Source organism: Drosophila gunungcola, unplaced genomic scaffold (genome assembly GCF_025200985.1).
Source record: "Drosophila gunungcola strain Sukarami unplaced genomic scaffold, Dgunungcola_SK_2 000029F, whole genome shotgun sequence".
In the NCBI taxonomy this organism is placed as follows: Eukaryota; Metazoa; Arthropoda; class Insecta; order Diptera; family Drosophilidae; genus Drosophila; species Drosophila gunungcola.
Window position 1 is genome coordinate 221247 of NW_026453207.1, and position 21778 is coordinate 243024.

Here is a 21778-nt window from a genome sequence, read left to right on the forward strand (position 1 = left end):
GTTCCAGATGGTTCCACAGCGCCGATCCTCTTTCCAGATTTTGAATCTCCCGCCCCAGACGTTTCCCCATAGACTTTTGAATTCGCGCCCCAGACGTTTCTCCATAGACCTTTGAATTCCCGCCCCAGACGTTTCCCCCGTTGACTTTCTTGATTTCCGTGCTTTGTCCTCTCCGTTGGGTGGTCATTCTACGCCGTGTCGACCGGTCTCCAGCTGCTATCGGTGTTATCGATATTCTCCAGTGTGACACTCCGTTGTATGGTCACTCTCCGCCAAGCCGGTCTTCAGCTGCTATCGATTCCGTAACCTAGCGTGGCGTTGCCACTTGATGTTATCGATGATCCCCAGTGTGACCCTCCATGTGCCGATATTTCCAGTATTTTCTGCCCACCGATCGACACTATCGTCCAGTGCAAATGTGTTTTATGTGTTTTTTTTTATTTTTGTATTTATTGGGTGAACACCCCAATACCTACGGGTCCGATCCCTACCCGGAACGTGCGGCTACCCTGCTGCACTAGGACGCACAGCTTCCTCCCTCGCCAGCGAGCTGCGACGACCGCTGGGGCTTCCATGATGCCCTCCGGCCACTCCACCTGCATGACCTCCTTCCAGCGTCTCGCGTCCGGCGTAGAGACCTGGCGCATAAATGCCAGCCATGCCTCCGCGACCGGCGCGGAATGCTGCCTCCGCGGGATCGGCCTCGGGTGTGCGACGGGTTCTAGCCACACCCACGGCCTCTTTTCCAGCATGTCCTCGGCGGGAGGGCTCACCTCCTCCTCTGCGGTCACTATCTCTGGAGAGAGATAGGCTGGCGGGCAGCCCTGAGCGCAGCCTCCTGCTGCCTCCGCTCGTACTGGAGGCGGTTCGCCGCGATTGCCGCCTCGACTCTCGCTGGGTTCGGGGGGCTGGGTGGCAGGCTTGTCCTCCGACCGTCCTTGCCCTGGTCCGGATCCTGCCATGTTCTTGGCGGCCATCCTATTGCGGTCCCCAGCTCCGGTAATGCGAGTGGTCATGTTGACTTTCCTTTTTAAATTGGCTCCTCCGACAGTGACTCGGTTCTTGGTTTGCCGTTTCCTTTCTTTGGTCATCGGAAGTTTCAGTTTGTGTGCCGTATAGACTCGAACGGCGCTACGGTACCCAACCTGGCCTGAAGCTGTCGTCTGGCCGTTCTCTGTCATGTGCATCATCTTATTCCACGCGGCGCATCAACTGATGACTCTGACTCTATGCCCGACGCAGAATCAGTTTGCCTCGTGGTCTGGGTCACTGTACCTCCCGACTCTATAGTCCGCTCTTTTTGTTGTTGCATGCTCGTGTTGTCCTGCGTTCTATAAACACTCTGGTACCTGCCGGACGCTTTGTGTGGGTTCACAAAGTGTGTCTGTGACCTGTGGGCTCTTGGTGCAGCGCTGGGTGGACTCTGATCGGTAGTAGGTGGCCTCCATAACGTGCTCTGGTGGTTATAGTTGTTTGGAGTCCATTGACTTGATCCGTCGATGGGCGCTTGGTATCCGCCTTCTTCTTCGCTCCGTCTACACGTAACTTGTTGTGGTGCTGTTGATTTGCTTCGCGAGAATTTGTTTTCTTGCATGAATGCTTATTGCTCTTTCTCGAGTTCTTCAAACTCATCAGCCAGGATTCTGATCGTCTATCTTGTACGTTCTCAGGGAAATTCTCAGATCAGGCGTGCAGTTTTCCTTTATCAGCTCGAGTGTTTCCTTTGGAGAATAGCCGAGTGGTCACATCATAAAAACCTCTCTGAAACCCTGTTTCCTTTGCTTGGCCAGATCTGCGAGCTTTGAAATAAACCACTTTAGGGCGGTGCCTTGCAGCAATTCTGGCATGGTTCAGGTTCAAAGCGTATGTGTTTGCTGACCACTTCTTCCAGAAAATCAAGAGGTATCTCCGTGCCGTCAAACTTGAAAGACCATTCCCTAACTTGCTTTGAGACTTTTGCATAGTCTAGTGCGCTGGACCTTTGCTGTTCTGGTCTTCTTTCTTGACTTGTGCCCCTGGATCTTCCTGTCTTCTTCATGCTTTCCACGCTCAGGCTAGCTATAAGTTGTTCGGCGTCTGGGACTTGCAATTTGCCGATTGAGCCTGGTTTGTCGTAGATTTCCCCCAGCTCAGCCCAAATTTCCGCCATTCCTGGGTAATTTTGTATTTTTGTGACATATTTTGAAAGGGGTTTCCGCATGTCCTCCGACCTGCCCCCCAGGATGATCCCAAGCTTGGCTGCCACTTTTGAGAAATCCTCTTTCTTGAGGAGATAGATCCATCCTTTCCCCATTTCTGTTTGATGCTGAGTTTCACTGTCAGGACAATCACGTTTTGTGCGCCATGTAACGAACTGCTTTTCTTGGTTTATCTACTTGCTACGAATGTCGTCTAGCCGCACGAAAATGTAAGTGTTCGTCCCACCAAATTTATAAAAACGTGACCGTCCTATTGATCAGTGAAAACGCACAGAAAAATTGGGAGTATACAAGGATCTTTTATTCGCCGACTTGACCCTCGGCCTGGGTTTTGTATTGACAATGCGTTTGTGATTGCTGCGAAGTGATGTCTCCCTCGCCGGCTTTGCTCGCGATGCCTTCTGTTGCCTTTGGCTAGGCCTGGCTACAGAGCTTAGGGATGCGTCACCGTTCCCAGACTAGGGTGAACAGGCACTGTGCTCTCAAGGCGTACACCCTTCGCAGCCGCAGCCTCCTGTCCCTTGCTCTGTCCCGGCCGGTTGCACCGGACTTCGGCTCAGTTTCTACCTGACGGTTTAAGCATACGCCGGAAGCCGCAAACACAGTCCCTGGGTCAAACGCCAGGTTCTAGACAAACGCTTCCACCCTACCCTCTCTGCCGCAGACTCAAGAATTCGACGTATCTGATGCTCGCACAGCGCTCGTTGTTCTTTGTCCTTGCTCTGCAGTCGCGTCCTTCAATCATGAAACGATTAAACTTGACGACCTGGAAAATTGCTAACAGCTCCCGGTCGTCATAATGTAGCGCTTTTGTGTGTTCGTCTTGCGCTTAGATTAAAAGCTCAGCAACTGCATAATTGCTGGCGTCGACATGGAGGGCAAAGGGCGCGTTGGCTATCGGGTGCGCCAACCTTTATGCGCTGGCAAATTCGGATTTACAGTGCGCAAATGCAATTACCGGCGATTGATCGTTTTTCTTGTTGCCAGCGATGAGCACTTGGAGAATGCCTTGAATAACGGCTGCTTGCGACAGGAAACGGTGGTAATAGTTCAGCATGACAAAAAACCGGCGCAATTCGCATATCTGTGTCGGCTTCGGGAACTCATTAATCGCGTTCACTCGATCGACCGTTGGGGATACGCCGGATGCCGTGTTAGAGTGTCTCAGAAATGTAAAGTCAGTCTTTTCAAATACACTCATGGTCACTTAATTGCGTAGATTGGCTTGCCGCAGGCAATTGAAAATGGTGTTGACTCTGCTGAGCTTTACTTGTCAAAGACACACATATTTCGTCGATATACACTGCCACAAAGTCGAGAAACGTTTGAGATGCATAGCGGAGTCAAAATTTAATAACATTAAACTCAAAAAGCTCAAACGGTGTGATGATGGCGGTCTTCTCTCGATCCTCCGGCGCGACCGGTATCTGATGACAGGCGCTCGTGATCGTGACTTGCCGGCGAACACCTGGTTGATGTCGTGGAACAGTGATCGCATTTAACCGGCGATAGTTGGCCAATATGAACATCCAGTTGAAACGACATGCGGAGACTTGCGAATTGCGACTCCAGCAGGGTGAAGAAAATGTCCGAGTGCGCTTTCAAGTGCGCAGGAGCCTTCAACAAATCTCGGCTTAGATGTCTGCTCATGCCTCCCTGTTTGGGCTAAGTTCGACGGGTTGCTAGAGAGCAATCGGCACAAAACTTTGAGGTTGGAATGAACCTTGAGGTTGTGGTGCAACATGCGGGCACCTGCTGCTGTTGCAGCTGTTGCAGTCAGCTGCGGCATTTCAAGAGGCGCCTGTAGCGGCGGCCTAAAACATCAGAGACATATTATAGTGGACTATTTTACGATAGTCCATCAACAATTTATGCATCAACATATATAAACAATTTTATATACTTAAAGTAGTCACAGGTCAAAATTATATACAAAATAAAAACCAAAAATATGAAATGAGAGAGCCAAAGGAATTTTAAGCAAATCAAGGTTTTGTTATTAATATCAGCGCACTACATAATTAGTAAAATTAGAAAAATAGAAATTTAATCTAATACAAGTAAAAGGCATTGAGAATGGAAATGAAATTGAAATAAAATAAAGCCAATTTAGACACACAAGGACAATAAGAAAGTAAGATTAAGCTTAAAACATTTCGAAAGAACAACAGATGTAAGAAAAATCCTTGACTGAACTCTTTTTGAGAATATCGGCAAGGCAATGGAAATCGGGACAACTCGAGGAAAGTGTACTTTTACCGCCTGCCAGAGGAGGGAGAACCAGTGTCTAGCTAAGTTATAGTGTGTGGGCTATAGTGTTAATTTTAGTTTTTAATTAATTAATTATTATACTTGTAAATTATGAAAGTCATAATTATTGAACAGAATTCATTAAATCGTGGATTAAATATTAGTATTATATAATTTTGTTTCTTTAAAAAGATTTTATTTACAGTCTTTTCTTAAAAAAATCTTAAATACGAATTTTTTCATGAATTTCAGGGGTTGTTAGAAAAGCTTGTTTTATTTTCTTTCGCGTGAGTCAATATTTTATTAACTGTCCAAGTCTTTTTCTATTTGAGTTAAACACTTCCAAACCGACATGTATCTGTAACCTCAACGATTTTTTTTTATTTAATATGCGCGTCTTCGAAAAAGGTTTGTGGGTACCAGTGGAACATGAAGTCAATAGTTTTCTTATATGGTATTCGTGTTTTTTTAAGCACCGGAAATCCCTACAATTTGAAGGGTCATAGCTTCTACAAAAAAAAAATCGGAGTCTTTCCAGCTTTACATTTTTTTTAACCTTTCGAGAATTATCTTAGTCCCAAGACAAACAAACGAAAAGGTTGGCCAATTGACCCCAGCGTTAAAGAATACAACAGGCGATGGACTACTCCGTAGACAAACGGGGTTGAACTGAAACTCTACGGTTCACCAGGCGGCTCTGCGGTTAAAGGGGCCACTTATATAGTCAGCGGAAAGGTATCCGGCGCAAACAGAGGACCGGTTACAAAGAAGGAAAATCGGCAAATTCCCTAGATACGCTGATAGTCAACGAAAATACATTCAATCGGAAGTACTGGTATACCGTGCGAAGAAATAAGAGTCTGGCAGGAACCAATGAAGTAATGTCCACTGCGAAGGTAATATCGTGGAAGACCACAGCAACAAAGGCCAGGGAAATCAAACGAACGAATAAAGTCCACGTCAGCGAACTTAGAGGTAGCACAGTCTGACTGTATCAACAGGTAAAGCAAAGAGCAAGCAGTACCACCGCACAGCAGCTACAGAGCACTAGCACACACACATTGACATGTTTTGCTGTGCAAATTACTTACACAAATTAAGTGAGACCGTGTCATGGTATGTGTGCTCTCCGCTGCCCTTCATGCGCTCATAATATAGCATATTTGCCATTAAGTGGATTTAATAAGCATATGTTGCCCAAATAGAGATATCTGCCATTTCGCACAATGAGTACGTCATTTGTGGGCGTTTAAGTGGGTGTGGCAAAGTATTGAAATAAACTGTAAGTCAAATACCCAAACATCTAGCCTTTAAAATTTCTCAGATCTCGACGTTTATAACGGGTCAAGGTTTAGCAAGGCTTTGTTATATATTGTGAAAGGCATTAAAAAAAGTTTGGATGAAAGGAATGTAACATTATTAAAGCTCGTCGGCTTCGTTAAAGCATTTGACATACTAAATCTCAAAGTTCTATACTCAAAGCAAAAAGACCCGTAATCCTTTTTAACATGTGCAATTAGGTTGATTGACTCTTATCTTAAGCTGTCTGCCATATCTCAGAATAAGCACAGGGTAGACAAAGGTCTAGCAAAATATGCGTACCCGTTGATAATCTTTCTGAAATACGAAGTAAAGCTGAATACTTTTTTTGTCACGTGGTATGGGAAATTCTTTTACCACTTGAATCTTTTCAGGTCCTGGAGTGATGGTTCCACTGTGATATAGCCTAAGAACTGTATTACTGTGCAATATTTGGTACTTACTTCAATTGATGCGTAAGTTGTTTCTAGATGCAACCCCTAAGACAGTCTTTAACTTCCTCAACGTCCTGGCTAGGTATAATCACATTGTCCATGTAAACAATAACGACATTGGTGGCGATGAGCTCCCTTAAAACTACCATGTTGAATCTGATGAAATTCGAAGATGAATTCGAAATACCGAACGGTAGATAAAGGAATTCAATTTATCCAGATTGAGTCACAAATTATTTGTATTTTCGAGAGCCTGGTTCAATCGGAACGTGAAAAAATCCGTTTATGAGATCCAGAGTGGTGAATATCTTGGACCCCTGCAGCTTGTTAATCACAGTCTGCATATTAGCCATCGGGATATTGTCCCGAATAATCTTTACGTTAAGCTTTCGGTAGTCACAGCACAATCGCTTCTTAACGTTTTTCTTAAACTACTGGAAGTGCGTATTCAAAGGTGCTGGGTTGGATAGTTTTATCAGCAAGCCACTCCTTAGCTTGCTCGTCTACTTTTTTTTGGTCACAGAAAGGTTAACGACGCGGATGCTGATATACAGGTAGTTCGTCCTTTAATAAGATTTTCATTTGAACCGGCACGTTCGCATTGCACTTAGGTACATACTATTCAAATAAACCTTGAACCTCTAGTTTCTGTGATGGATTTTAGTGATATGAATCTACTTTATCCTATACTGTCAACTGCGCTCAGCACATGCTCTTAAGCTCCTATAATAAATCGTTCTCGTAACTGGTCTGCTTTTCTTCTTGACTGTTTGATTCGTTTCGAAGTTAGAACTCAGTTCCTTCTTGGCTAACTTTCATATCCACTATATTAAGAATAGTTCTACTCAGAATATCATCAACACCCATGTCTCCATCCGGAACTGCGAAACTCTGCCATCATGTGCATGTTGTCAATCTCCACTGGTATTTTGATGCTTCCAATTGGTTTTTGCCAAATCCCGTCAAACCTTTTTCCTCACCGAAAAGGGTTTCGCTGCCAAGTCTAAGGAAAACGGATCGCCACATTGAGATCCTTTATTGTTTTGGTTTGGTACAAAATTATTTTGTTCGCCATTCCATCTGGAACTCCCTTTACAAAATATTCTACCAAACTTTCTTCATCTAACCTTATTGGCTTGGCTATCTTCATTAAGGCATACAAATATTTCTGAAGTGTTTAACCTTTCCTTTGCACACATTGACCTAGCCTCCGAGAAGCATCGGCAGATGATATTTTGACAGAAAATTTCCCACGCAACGCTGCCATTCGCGAATGTTAATCTGACTGTGAATAAACGATTTTGCAGCCCCACTCAGCAACTGCTTGGAGTAAATGAATAGTTAAAGCTGACTCCATTGTACAGTCAACGCACATTCTTTCAACTCCTGTATCCACTGATTGATATCTGGGCTAGGTGTTCCTTCAAAATTCGACACACTGCTTCTACGTCTTTAGTGTAAACAAAGCACGGCTTACAGGCATTGGCTGTACGGGTCAATCGAGAACGGTAGCTACAGACTCTTCTACATCGGAATCGGTGTTATCCTCTTCGTCCCTAATACCGAAGTCAGCAAAGAGTCTATACTTTTAAATCACGCTTTCTACCGACTGTTGATATGTTTAACTTAGACAGCTTTGAGCGCAGATCTGCAACTCGCATTAACATTATTTCTTCTAACTACATTATGATTTCGAATTTTGTACAATGCTTTAATGTTTCAGCTTAACAATAAATTGTAATGTAAATGGGTATGTGAGTGCTAAGATAATTTTACATATATCGTGTTCTGAGTTTTAAAATTATTTTCAGAAAATTCAAGGAAAGTTTTCAATTGTATACGTACAGTCTGCTCTTAACTGCTTGCCAGCGTGATCAAATATGATGAACATTGCCTTTCAATTTGCACCTCTTTAGAAACACTGCTTCTTGAACTGTTTCTCGTCGATTTCTCCAATTAGATGTTTTTCTCCACACACTGCCAATTTGTTTGCGCAGTTGCTTTAAATTTCCATTTCACCACATTTCGCAATATTTCGAAATGCTTGAAATTTACTGTTTACTAAATCGATAGTGAATGAAATGTCTTCTGCGTGGCAATCGTTTGACTAAATATATGATAATATCCTTCAAGGGTATAAAAAAAGTTAAAACTGGATTAAATATTATCAGTGTTAACTAATAAAAATTGTGGAACCATGACAGGTCATCATAATATTTTTGTGTATTTTGGTTTGTTAGTTGCTTTAAAATTCCCAAAGCGCTTACCAGAGAAGGGGTTTCCCGTTTTGATACTCCACTCACACCCATTAAAATTTGGGTGCCGGTGCCACTCACCATGGGCAAGCAAAGTAAAAGATCGCACACACAAAAAGCTTTGTGCACATCGCAAGTGAACTGCAGGTCTGTGTGTTGCTTTTTTTTCGGGTGTCACGGACATAACATAAGGCAAATGTATTATTTGGAACATTTTATGCGACATTTTAAGAGATGGCGTAACTGTGGTTGAAGGATGGATTTTTTACATATAATAACACATAATATGTCTTGCCATAAATTCAAATCCCAGGTCTGTCGGCCCTTTTCTGTTTTTTTTTTTCCAAATTGGTGCAGCCTACGGGGACAACATAGACGTGGACGACTTACTACCTGAAGAAAAAAGGGCGCTCATCTCAACTGAAATTAAACAAGCTGTGGATATTGGAGCTGATACTGCCACCGTCGATATGTGGAATGACAAATATGTTTACCGTTATTTTTGGGGTGTCACTCTCCAATACGAGAAAGACTATAAACTTATTTCAAGGCTAAAATTGATGGATTATCAAAAATCGACAGGAGAAAATATATTGACAACAAATAAGAGCTTGATTTCTCAATTCGATGTTGAAAACATCGATAATGTGAAATTTGTCACAGTTATACGGGTATGACATTACATTGTTCGCCTCATTCATTGACGAATTCATTGAAGCTCAGAGGCAAGGACAACTATATGTATACTGCTTGAGATTTTTTTGGCTATAAAAACATTATCACACTGTTTTTTTAACGTTAAATTCAAACTTTATGGTTTTGTTTTGTTATATTGTGTTTATCCCGCTAATTTTAACTTTTAAAGGTTATCATTTGTTACCTATTAATAGATAAAAATATTTCTTACACACTTAAGTCTCGTTTTTTCATTTCGTTTTGTCGCCAACTCCAATAAATGACCAAAATTATAATTTATACAATTTTGCTCATTGATGTATCGGCCCCGGTGGTATTTCATGGAATGGTATTTTTATACCAAAATCAGGTTCATATTTTTTACTTTCGGGTATCGGTTCTGACAATTCTACTCATTCATTACTCATTGGAATCGTCATAGGTAGTCTTGCTCGCACTTACGTAAAATCGTTAAAACAAAACATGGGCAATGAATGAGGCCAAATATGTAGGGTCATAACCCCATTAGACGAGCAGAACATTTTTTCAAAGGTTTTAGAGAACTCCAATTATAATATGATAAAGGCCATCTGGAATTAAATTAACGAAATTTTAAGCGAGACTCAAATGGCCGAAAGACTTACTATTGCGAGTTTGGTGAAAGTAAAAGCTTTTTAGATTTATTTGGTGATTTTCTGCGAACATTTAAGGAATCACAGACATTCAGCATGTCATCTTTGTGTTTCGTGTTGCCTTCAATTACGAAAATATTAGAACTATGCGAACCAAATGAATTCGATATTTCCTCAATTGCATTGCTAAAGGAAACAGGAAGACAACTACCAATGATATTTGGCAAGAAAATTTAAGTATTTGGTATAAGGTGGCTTTTTTTTTGTTTCCTCCAGCAGCACACTTGCAGGAAAATGATTTGATAGAATTTAAAATCTTTTGCTTATCAAAAATGCAAGATGCTTATTTTCCAGTCAAGGCACATCCAATTCTAAAAGCTCATCGTTAAATACATCAAGTAGCCAAGCATATGTGCCAAAAACGACATTCTTTTTTTCAAAGTTAGTTGTTTCTTCTAACTGATATTTACCCGCAAGCCCGGGTACAACAATTTTATCAAAGGTATGCACAAGTAAACTCAGTAACATCATGGTGTCGGCACAGTTTTAAGATCCCAGTTTTGTGTCTTTTTTTACCCACTCTATCTTTGCCCGAGTTTTCGGTCTGCGTCATTACGTGTACACACTCCAAAAATGAGCTGCGTTCGAAATAAGTTTGTGCGTCGGGACACCCAAGGCAAACTCCGAAGTAAGTACCCACACCCGGTATTTACACGGTCCACTTGCACCCTAGACATGAAAGGAGTGAGCAAAAAAACCTTCATCTGGCATAGCACAGGGGGCAGATGGTTTTTTAAGGCATTTAAAGTTATAGATAGGGTTACCTTGTGAGATTATAAGAAGTAAATCCGCTATTGTCGAGTGCAGCGACTGTTAGATACCCGTTACTTAGCCTACCAATATCAAAGCAAATTTCGAAATGCGTTTTTTCTTCATTCTAAAACCACAAATGTGGAAAAGTGTACAGTCTAAAAAAATGTTTTCTGTTAATGATGTAGAACCATAATTGTATTACTCAGTAAAAAATAATTTGGTTAAAAAGTTAAAAATAGAGAAGTTTTTTTTAATTTAATATGAAGACAACTTTCGGGAAAGTTTAATGCAGATAGCTTTAAAACTGAGAAACTAGTTTTCGTAGAAAAGGACGGACAGACGGACGGACGAACAGACGGACATGGCTAGATCGGCTCGTTTAGTGATGCTGTTCAAGAATATATTCACTTTATAGGGTCGGAGATGTCTCCTTTAGTGTGTTGCCTGCAAGGGTATAAAAACAAGAAAGAACGCTGTAGTCGAGTTTTCCTACTATTAAATAGCAGTTACTCAGCCAACAAATTTTAAATTGAATATTCCCCCACAAAAAGATCTAGGTGGCGCACCACCGCATGCTAAAAATACTTTCTTTCTGTCTCTCTACATAAGCGATTACTGTGACCCTACCTAATCTAGTTGTTTCGCCGGCAGAGCGGCGGAAAATGACTTAATAAGAATATATATGCTTTTTAGTCAGCAAATTATTTTATATCTGTCATAGGAACATAAAATAAAAATTTATATTGAATTATTTTAAAATAAGAGCTTTATTAATCTTAAGCATATACTTATAAGTTACAATAAACATTCGTATTTTAATATTTTAGAAATACGGGCTTAGTTTGGTTAAAATCGGACGACGTTATTTTTTTATGTTCCGCAAGAAAGTGTGAAAATTTAATAGGAAATCAGATATAGCATGGTTGTTTATTTAAAAACACGGAGGTATAGTCATATTATATAGATGCATTTATAATTTTAAAATTTAATACAACTAAAATAATACGATAAGACTATCAGACAACATGTGTACTTTCTTTGGCTAGCCTAAGTAAGCTTCTATTTTTTTTAATATTTAGGTGTGGCGCATTTCCTAGATATTACCGCAGCACTTTAAGAACAAGTTGTCTCACCCTTTTCTAATTTTGTATATAAGTGTTAAATTATATTATAAATTATATATTTTATACTAAAAAAAATTACCGAAATGATTGGGAAAACTAAAAAAAACTTTACCATTTCATACACTATGATTTTAGAAAAAAATTACCCGAAAAAAATGTATTATGCTTAATAGCTCGACACTGACAAAAAATAAATCTTTTTTATAGCGACAAACCGATTTTAAAAGCATTTTTTTTTAAACTAAAAACAGCTGAGACAACATAAGGCGAGCCCTATTATTACAAAAAATGAATACGGCATATTAGAGGAATGTTTATTTAATATTATTTTGTTACCCTTGTGTCCCAAAAATTAAAGTCATAGATAATAATTGTCGGTAAAGTATGTAAGTATGTAAGAAGTTGTATATTAGTCTAATAGAAATTTTTCAAACTTAAAATTCAAATTTTTTAAATAATTCGAACTGTTTTATTAGTTTACCTTTAATTAAATTTTTAGATTCAAGTTTAATTTTACTTGAAAAAAACACTAATTTAAGTATTATGATTTTTTTATGATGATAATACCAATTTAAACCATCACAACTTTATCCTTTATTCCATCCAATATAATGATGTTATTGCGGAGGTCTGCAGCGTCCAGCCGATGTTCCAGAAAAGTCCAAATCCTTTTGTTCAATAATTGGAATGCGGTCATCATACAATGTAGGGGCTTGTAAAATGATTCCAGCGGTACCAACTACAACAGCCAACGTAAATATCCAAAGAAAAAGTCTATCTAACACCATAGCAACGTATTTCCAATCCTCTTTGACCTTTTAAAAACGAAAAAAAAAAAAATTTAAAAACTTTATATAAAAAGGTATATTGTTATCGTTGAAAGGTATGTATCAGGTAGAGGGAAGCGTTTCTGATTCCATAATCAGGATCAATGGCATGAATATCGAGATCTCGAAAACTATAAAACACTGCGTTTTAAGATTTATTAAGCAGGGTGGCCCAGGAAAGATTTGCGCTTTAAATCGCTATAAAAAACAACGAGTAAAGAGTATATTTTTCAAATTTTATTTTGTTGGATAGCTTTAACATTGCGGTTTATGTATGAAAGCCCACTTCGTTTATATGGCTGCCTCGGCTGGCTTTACAGTAGCCCATTCGGTCGGACCAATTCTTAAAAATTTTAAAAATCGTGTTTTCTGATAAGGCCCATTTCCACCTCGGAGGTTATGTTAATAAGCAAAACTGTCGAATTTTGGGTTGAGAAAATACACACGTCGTCTTGGAGAAGCCAATACATCCACAACGAGTGACTGTGTGGTGCGGTATGTGGTCGGGTGGCAACATTGGGCCGTTTTTCTTTGAAAACGAGGAAGCAGCCGCGGCATGTTGGAAGACTTTTTCTTTCCCCGAATGGAATAGGAAGACATAGACGACAAATGGTTCCAGCAGGACGGAGCTACGTGCCACACAGCCAACGTCATAATCTATCTTTTGCGCGTTATGTTCGAAAATCGCATAATCTGCCGAAACGGCGATGTGAACTGGGCGCCTCGCAGCTGCGATTTGACCCCGTTGGACTATTTTTGGTGGGGTGCCGTCAAGGATAAGTGTTACGCCAACCACCCAGAGACGATTTACGACCTAAAGCACAAGATTAAAGTCGCCATCAGGGCCATTGAGGGCCATACCATCGAAAATGTGTTTAAAAATTGGATCGACCGAATGGGCTACATATGAAGGAACTGGTGTTTCATACATAAACCGCAATTTTCAAGCTATCCAATAAAAAAATGTTGAAAAATATATGCTCGTTGTTTTTGTTTTCGGGGGCCACCCTGTACATATGCAGCGCAAAACTCTGTCACTATGAGACATTGTAATGGACAGTTATTGATCGTAAATGTTTATTCGGAACCATTGTTTAAGAAGTTATTGGGAAAGTGGTGGAGTGATTAAAAACTATTATCGTGGGCGGCGGATGTTGTTCGCTCTTAGCTGGTAGTGTTGACCCAGGGCATAAGTGTTTTGGCGTTATTCTGGTAAGTAACGGCAGATACCTGAAGTTTTCTTTATATAATTATAAAGGGGTGGTCTAAATGAAAAGATTCTTGTACAAGTACTTTTAACCACCAAATAAAACCAAAAACCTCTTATTATCCTTTTTGTGAGAAAAATTAAAAATTCTCAAAACATTGTGAGCCTAAGCACTTTAATAAATATTTTAGAATATCTAAAGAACCAAGTCTCCGTCTTCAATGACAAACAAATGCAACAGTCCTGAGCTATGCCCCCACCTGCGTCTCCAAAACGAAACAAGTGCGAGAGCGCTGAACTGTGGCCACTACCCATCCACCAACTTTCTGATTTCGCTGTAGCCCGCTGGCGTCTCCGCTGCCAATCGTTACCGTCTTTGCTGTCACTTGATACCGTCTCCGCCGCCACCGTAAATTTTATTTTTTTTAAACGACACAAATTTTACTGGCCCTTGAACAGGGATCAGACTAGTGAAAAAAAACTGCAAAATCGACATTGCGGCCCTTCTGGCTAAAAGCTACGTAGGTTCGACTCGAAATCATAAATCATAATCATAACTAAAAAAAAAAACCAACAAAAATGGAGCAGGTTTCAGGAACCTCAGTAATTTCAAAGGATCTAAGCATGATGAATTTGGGATCGCCCGTTCTCAATGTAAGACTCAAAACAAACTAAAAATCTAACCCTGAATAACTGCTTTTGTAACTCCAGTTGTAAAAAATACCCACAAGGAATTTACCTAATCTTGTCTGACAAATTAATAACCCTGTACATGATTTTTATATTTTGTCCGATCAATAAACTTTTCCAGAAAATCGCGGAAACAAAAATGAGCTAAACTTTAGAAGTTTAAATTCTATATGCAAAAAAGTAACGGAAAATGGTGATACGGCCTTAGAGTCTTATAACATTATACTCAACTGGAATGCAATATCAAAATGTTTGACATTGCACTATGCCGATAAACGGGTCCTCAGTACTTAAGAATATTAAACGACCATAAACATCCAAAGGAGTCAGCAATTAGTAGAAGAACTTTACAAATCTGTCTACAAATACCTTACATTACTACTAAATCAAACAAAAAACCTCTTTACGAAGTAAAAAAGTCAACATAAAAAAATATCTGATATCAAATGTTGTGTCGAAAAATAAATAGGCATCCGCTAAAAAAATACACTTTTAAATTGTTTTCATTCGGACCGCTACATCCAGGTATTTTGCCTATACAGTCATTTTTTATTTCAACGTGATGAATGCGATTTAAAAAGTGTATTTATTTAGTCGAATGCTAATTTCGTCACGACTTTTTTTTAAAATAGGCAAAGTACACCAATATTATTACCAAGATTTTTACAAGCGGGAGGCCCCCCGTGCTCACAGCAGCAGGCTCCTGCACTTCGTGTGCGTTCGGGTTTTTTGCTCTCTCATTCTTATTCTCATTTTTATGCTCGCGCACTCATTGCACGAGTTCAGTCGTATAGTCGCAGAGAGGCGCTTTTTGAAGAAGGCTGCCCTGCGCACTATGGGGCCAACGAGCACATGTTTTGGCCAAAACCCATTTTTTAAAAGTCGTTCAATATATTATTTTTTAATCGCGATGGATAGGAATAACCCTAATCTTAAATGTTGCAAGCACAAAATTTTAACAGAGCGCATTACTGTTAAGCTATTAGCTGTCAAAGTCAGCTGTTTGTGCAACTTGAAGCGAGCGCTGTTAAGTCGTAAATTTTTCTTTCAACTTTAAAAAAGAAGCAAAAAAAAAAAATTCAAGTGCAATTTTTTGGCATGCAGTCCAACAATAGTGGTTTGTAATATGTGTTTGTAAACGTGAATTGTAGTTATCGATTGTGGTTCCCTCTAATCTTTTGTAAGTTATAACACCAAAAAAAATAAAATCTGGTATTGATTTGTTATTTTTAAATACAGCTACAAAGTGATTAAAGCAATTTCAAACTCTAAAACTTGTTACATGTGTTTGTATTTGTAGTGCACTTTTGCGCACTTATTCTGAAATTAATCTTTTTAGATTCTAACCTCAAATTTGCAAACTCCGAGTTTTTTAACATATGGAAAGCAAAGGCGACAAAGAGTGCAAAGGAGATAACCATTTTCGAATTTATGAAACCGTCAATACGTGGACCTCGTTCAAAGCAAGTTAAGGCAATTTTGGTTAAAAAAAGTCAAAGCCTTTGCTACAATATAACTGGTGATGAATTAACACCTTTAATTCCCGAGTTTGAGTGGAATGTATTATTTTTATTTTAACCAGACGGTAAAAAATCTCAAGAGTGTGGCGCAGCACAAATGGTATATGACACCAAAAAATAGCAAAACTTAAGTTGAATACAAATATATGAATTCAGAATAACGGCTGCAAAGCGTTCATCAACATCCCGGGCCGTCCTGAAACACGGTTTAAGAATTAGGCAATACTGCTAACTTGGTGATAGGTCTAGTCATTTCTCCGGTGGATGTCTTAAGTTTCACGGCGCGTACAAATCCATCTGGTCCAGGATGAGTTTCTAACACACGGGCTAGTTGCCAAGCTGCTGGTGGAAGATTTGAGTCCTTCACAAGCACGACGTTGTCCACTGAAATTTTGCGTTTCTTGCTGTTCCACTTGTGCCGTTGCTGCAGCGATGTTAAGTATTCCTGGTGCCAGCGTTTCCAAAATCCTTGATACATGGATTGCAAATGTTGCCAATAGTCCATGCGATTGATTGGCAAATGAGATAGATCACCCTCTGGAACAGTTGTATATGGGCGTTTAATAAGAAAGTGGGCTGGCGACAAGTATGAGAGGTCAGTGTCAGGTGTATAGCACAACGGTCTTGAGTTCACAACCGCGCTTATCTGGGCGATTAGAGTTTGCATTTGCTCAAAAGTCAAGATCGTCTTTCCCACGACGCGTCGAAGGTGCAACTTCACAGAACGTACCGCTGACTCCCATTTTCCGCCCCAGTGTGGCGAGTGTGGAGGTATGAAATTCCATTTTATGCCATCGGTGGCCAAAGTCTGCGCTTCTGTATTACGATGCCCCAGTGAATATAAAAGTTGCTGCATTTCATCTAAAGCCCGCTTGGCACCAACAAAATTCGTCCCGTTGTCGCTAAAGATTTGAGAACATTTCCCACGCAGAGACATGAAACGACGATGACATGCTATAAAGGTGTCTGTGCTGAGATCGGTGGCCAGTTCCAAGTGAATGGCTGATGTTACGAGGCAGACAAACAGACATATGTAGCCCTTAGTTTTCCGTGGATTTCGACCTCTTCTTTCCTTGAGAATAAATGGTCCAGCGTAATCGCAGCCTGAGTGCTGGAAGGGAAGTGCTTCTTTAATGCGAATCCCCGGTAGATCGGCCATGAATTGTTGTGCTGTTTGATTTCGTTGGCGAAAATATTTGATGCAATTGTGCACCAGATTCCTTATGAGGTTGCGTGCGCCAAAGACCCAATATTTTTGGCGGATAATGACAAAAAGTGCTGAAACTCCAGGGTGCAGATTTGATCATCCTTGTAATGCTGTGCGATTTGGGAAGCAAAATTGGGTGCTTGACATCAGCTGGTAATTGTGAATTATCCAGTCGTCCACCGACTCAAAGAAGGCCATCCTTGCTAATGATCGGTGAAAGCTTGATGAGCTGGGAGCGGCTCTGAAGTGGCTTGTTTTCCATCAGTAGATTGTAGTCGTTCTTGAAGCATTTCTGAGCCTCTTGAAGGCAAAGAATGCGAGCAGCCTGCATCTCCTCAAAGGTGAGCCCCTTGCAATTTGTCAGCGTGCCTGACTTAATAGCCTTGATCCTCTGGATGAAGCGTAGGGAGTAAGCTACAATGCGAACCATTTTTGTCCAGGATGAGACCCGCTGAGCCAGTGCTTCGATCGGTGACAATAAGATGACCTCATGAGTAGTCAGTGCGGTGGTCTTCACCTCTTCTTTACCATGGTTTTCTGAAATAGAAGAACAGAGCTCAACTCAACCTCGAGTTTTTTTGATCTTGCAGCCATGGAGGACCCATCCACCACAGGTCAAAATGAATGTGTTCTGCAGCCAGCATGCCTCGCGTGGCGCAATCAGCTGGATTTTCCTTAGTATTTACATGATGCCAGGCATTCGATGATGGATGTGAAAGCCATGCCAAAACGATGGTTGAGTCGCACCACGCATGTATGACGATGTCCTTGTGTTGTAAAGCATTTTTGATTGAAGAAATGAGTCGACTAAGTAGCAGAGCTCCACACAGCTCGAGGCGCGGTAGTGATTGCTGCTTCAGCGGAGCAACTCTGGTTTTCCCTGCTATGAGTGAAACAGAAACAGTTCGAGCGTACTAATCTGCTGTAGAAAACTGCCGAAAACGCCTTGATAGAAGCATCCGAAAATCCGTGCAGTTCGATGTGATTTTCCTTGTTGTCAATAAATCTTGGCATACGTAGCTCTTGTAGTGCATTCAAGTCGTTACGGCATTTGTTCCACCATTCAGCGATTTTTGGAGGAAGTTCCGTATCCCAGCCGAGATCAAGAAGCAACAATTCTTGAATCAAAATTTTGAATTATACCACCACTGGCGATAGGACACCCAGCGGGTCAAAGATGCGTGCCACGTCACACAGCATTTGTCGCTTAGTGTTCTTCAAATTTGATGAAAGGCAAACTTTGAATGAGAGCGTATCTTGTTTTGGATCCCAATGGATGCCAAGAACCTTCGCTGTTAAATGGAATTCTTTTCCTTCCGAAGTGAGCGTTGCTTCAGAAATGCGTGGCGAGTTTGAGACCCATTTTCCAAGCTTCATGCCTGCACATTTCATAAGTTTGATTAACTCATTTTGATTGCGAACGAGCTTTTCCTCTGTGTATGCTCCAGTGAGTACGTCGTCCAGATAAAACTCCTCCTTTACGACTTTCGCAGCAGTGGGAAATTCGTGTTGATGGTCATGAGCTAACTGATCCAAAACTCTTACTGACAAAAATGGTGCAATAGACGTGCCGTATGTTACCGTGGACATTTCATAGTGTTTGATAGGCGAACATTCATCATCTCGCCATACAATTCGCTGGTAGCTACAATGCTTGGCAGCCACCAAGATTTGTCTGTACATTTTGACGATATCTGCGGCGAAGACGAACTTAAATATTCTAAATCGGATCACACACTTCCTGTCGGGTGCTTTTGGACAGATAGATTTCCTAATATAGATGCTAGATCTCGCGCGCTTGCGAGATCGGACAATGTCTTTGTCAATTGATTACGGCATCATATTAGTTCGTCCTAATCACTCTCTTTCATATGAAGGAAACAGCTCTACTACGTGCGCTATCCGTTCTTGTTCTTTACAAGGAAGTCTGTGTAACTTTGGTACTTCTTCTTCCTTTTGAATCGGACAAAACCAAGTTCTTCTATACTTCCATCAATAATTCTATCAATCTGGAATAATTAAGAAATCAATTGGGTATTCCCAAAACTTCTAAAGGCTGAAAATTTAGTAGAAATATACTGAAACTCGGTCAGATGTTCGTCAGCTGTTCCATAAAAATTCAACCTACTGAAATTTCAAAATGTTTTTGGGATTGTAAAATAAATGAAACAACATTAATTGAAATTGTGTTATTTATTTCAAAAAATTGTTCCAAGATTCTTGTTCTATTATGACCTATGGTATACGCAGAGACCGCATCTGCTTACCTAAGCGGTGGAGTCCTCTTTTGACTCCCGCATAGGAACCCTTGGTGTAGTGAGTGAATAATATTTGGTAGCTCAAGTGGTCTGCACTTACAGATTACAAGTGCTAAGAACTGCACCCTTGTCGATGCAGTTCTGTTACTCAAGTTACAGATCATAAATTATGGCTCTTGCTCGATTAACATGACATGCACAGAGCTCATAAAATCTTATACTTTATGATTATTTGTGTTCATCTGAACACAAGCTGAGTCAATTGAACTAAAACTTAGAATTTTTGGTCTTGAATTTTTTTTGATTACAAATATTCTTAGATTGACTGCAATGTACTTGATTTGTTTTCTCTGTGATTGCATCCGACAGCTGGAAGATGTGCCGTGAAAGATATTCAACAAACCAACTCTGATCGAGTCGAATTATCCTGTAGCTTGAAATGTTATTAAATTTGTATGATAATAAGTGCGTATTGTTTCAGCATTATAGCAGCTATTGGTGCAGAACGGCGAGTCAGTGTCACTAAAGGGATTTTTGTCGGTCACGCACAAAATCTCTGGAGAATGTCGGTGTGGACCTCTCCCAGCAAAGTCATATCTTGTTCTACATCATGACTAACTGCCTGCGCAGCGGTTCAATTGGAAAAAATCATTCGAAGAGCTTTCTAAATATATTGATGGGCAATACAGGGCAATGATTACTGCAGCCTCTAGAGAGAAAACAATACCGGCTCAAAAGGAAAGAATGGGATTATCTAGTTTGAGCGAGAAACGAAAAGACGTAAAATCTTCTTGTGTCGCCCGATCGGAGGAGAAATGAGCAATTTGTGGGAAAGACGGTCATTTTATAAAGGACTGCAAGTTATAAGAAAACATGTAAGTGGCCGCAAGAAGAGACGCTGTTTTGAAGCAGCGTTTGTGCTTCAATTGGTTGAGAAGTAATCATCAGTCCCGACAGTGCAGGGTTAATAACAATTGTTCGATATGCACAGATCGGCATCATACGCTCATACATGTGGATCGAGTTCGCCAAGAAAACGGGACCACAGGTACATGTTTGCGGAATTACGAAGTGTAATTGCCAACGGCTTTAGTTATAATTCAGTTTGCAAAAGGGTTCCCGCAGCAATTTCGTAAATTTTTGGACCAAGGATCGCAAGCGCCATTGTTTGGGGAAACGTGGTTCAAAAGGTGGGACTGGCTCGGCAAAAGGCACACATAAAGGTTAATGGATTGGCAAATGCTCGTATAACGGAAGCTACTTTCTCCGTGTTATTCAGTTTTGAGTCTAGGTATGAGCCACACTCAAGGTATAAGCTTACTGCGTACGTTTTGCCTAAGATGAGCAACCGTATGCCGGTTGTCAGTGGACAAATTATCTCATTTTAATCATCTTTCTTTAGCTGATCCAACCTATTTTATGCCCTAAGGTGTGGACATATTGCTGGGAAGCGACATATAGGATGAGTTGATGCTTAATGAGATACACCGTGGACCAGCTGGCTCCCCTATCGCCCAAAACACACGGACTAGGATTCATCATCTACGGGAAAGTCAAGGAATCTGTCCCAAACTTCTCGGTAAATACGGTTATGGTACTAAAGACTGAAGCAGCTACGGAATTAGAAAAATTTCTTCGTCGATTTTGGGAGCCTGAGCAGTACGATGAGGAATCGCAAATCTGGACGAGTGAGGAACAGTGGTGTTCCTCAAGTGCGGGTGCCGTTTCTATCCGATTTGGATCCTATACGCGTAATTGGTTCATTGATCAAGCGTTTACGAAACAATCCCCACCTGAAGGAAGTTTATTCAAATACCATCCGCGAGTATTTAGATCTATATCAAATGGAAAAGGTTATGTCACAGTCTTCAGAGATTGAACAGTCCGGCGAGTCGGGGGGAGCAAAACATTGTTATTTGCCTCATCACCCAGTTATCAAGGAGTCATCAGCGACTACAAAGGTGCGCGTTGTTCTCGATGGGTCGATGAAAACGAGCAATGAAAGGTCTTTGAATGAAATCTTAGCAATAGGACCAAAATTGCACCAAAAGCTTCCACCAGTACTTCTTAACTGAAGGACATTAAAGGTCGCGGACGTAGAAAAATGTATAGATGCATCAATATACATAACAGAGATGCCCAATTTTAAAGGATTTTGTGGAAACCGGAAGATAGCGACCAGATTGAGGAGTATGCTTGCATTTTTGGCCCAAGCTGTGCTCCGTTTCCGGCTATAAGGGTTATGCGGCAGTTACCCAAAGATGAGGCACACAATTACCCTTTAAGCTTCAAATGTATGACGATGGCGTTTTATCTGGAGCAGACTGTGTATCCGAGGCAAAGAAACTGCAAACTTAATTGATAGGTT

General features: G+C 40.7%; 1 protein-coding gene across 8 annotated transcripts in view; it reads right to left on the reverse strand.

Moving 5' to 3' along the window:
- Positions 1-21778, reverse strand: part of LOC128263947 (acetylcholine receptor subunit alpha-like) — a 609051-nt gene that overhangs the window by 23476 nt on the left and 563797 nt on the right. For 6 of the 8 annotated variants that reach the window (XM_052999220.1, XM_052999224.1, XM_052999228.1 and 3 more), the window contains one exon: positions 12183-12516. In XM_052999220.1, coding sequence (XP_052855180.1) covers positions 12319-12516 — 198 coding nt within the window. In that variant the 3' untranslated portion in view covers positions 12183-12318. Of the gene's footprint in view, positions 1-11487; positions 12517-21778 lie in introns of those variants that run through there. The other 2 variants (XM_052999223.1, XM_052999222.1) reach the window with 2 other exon arrangements.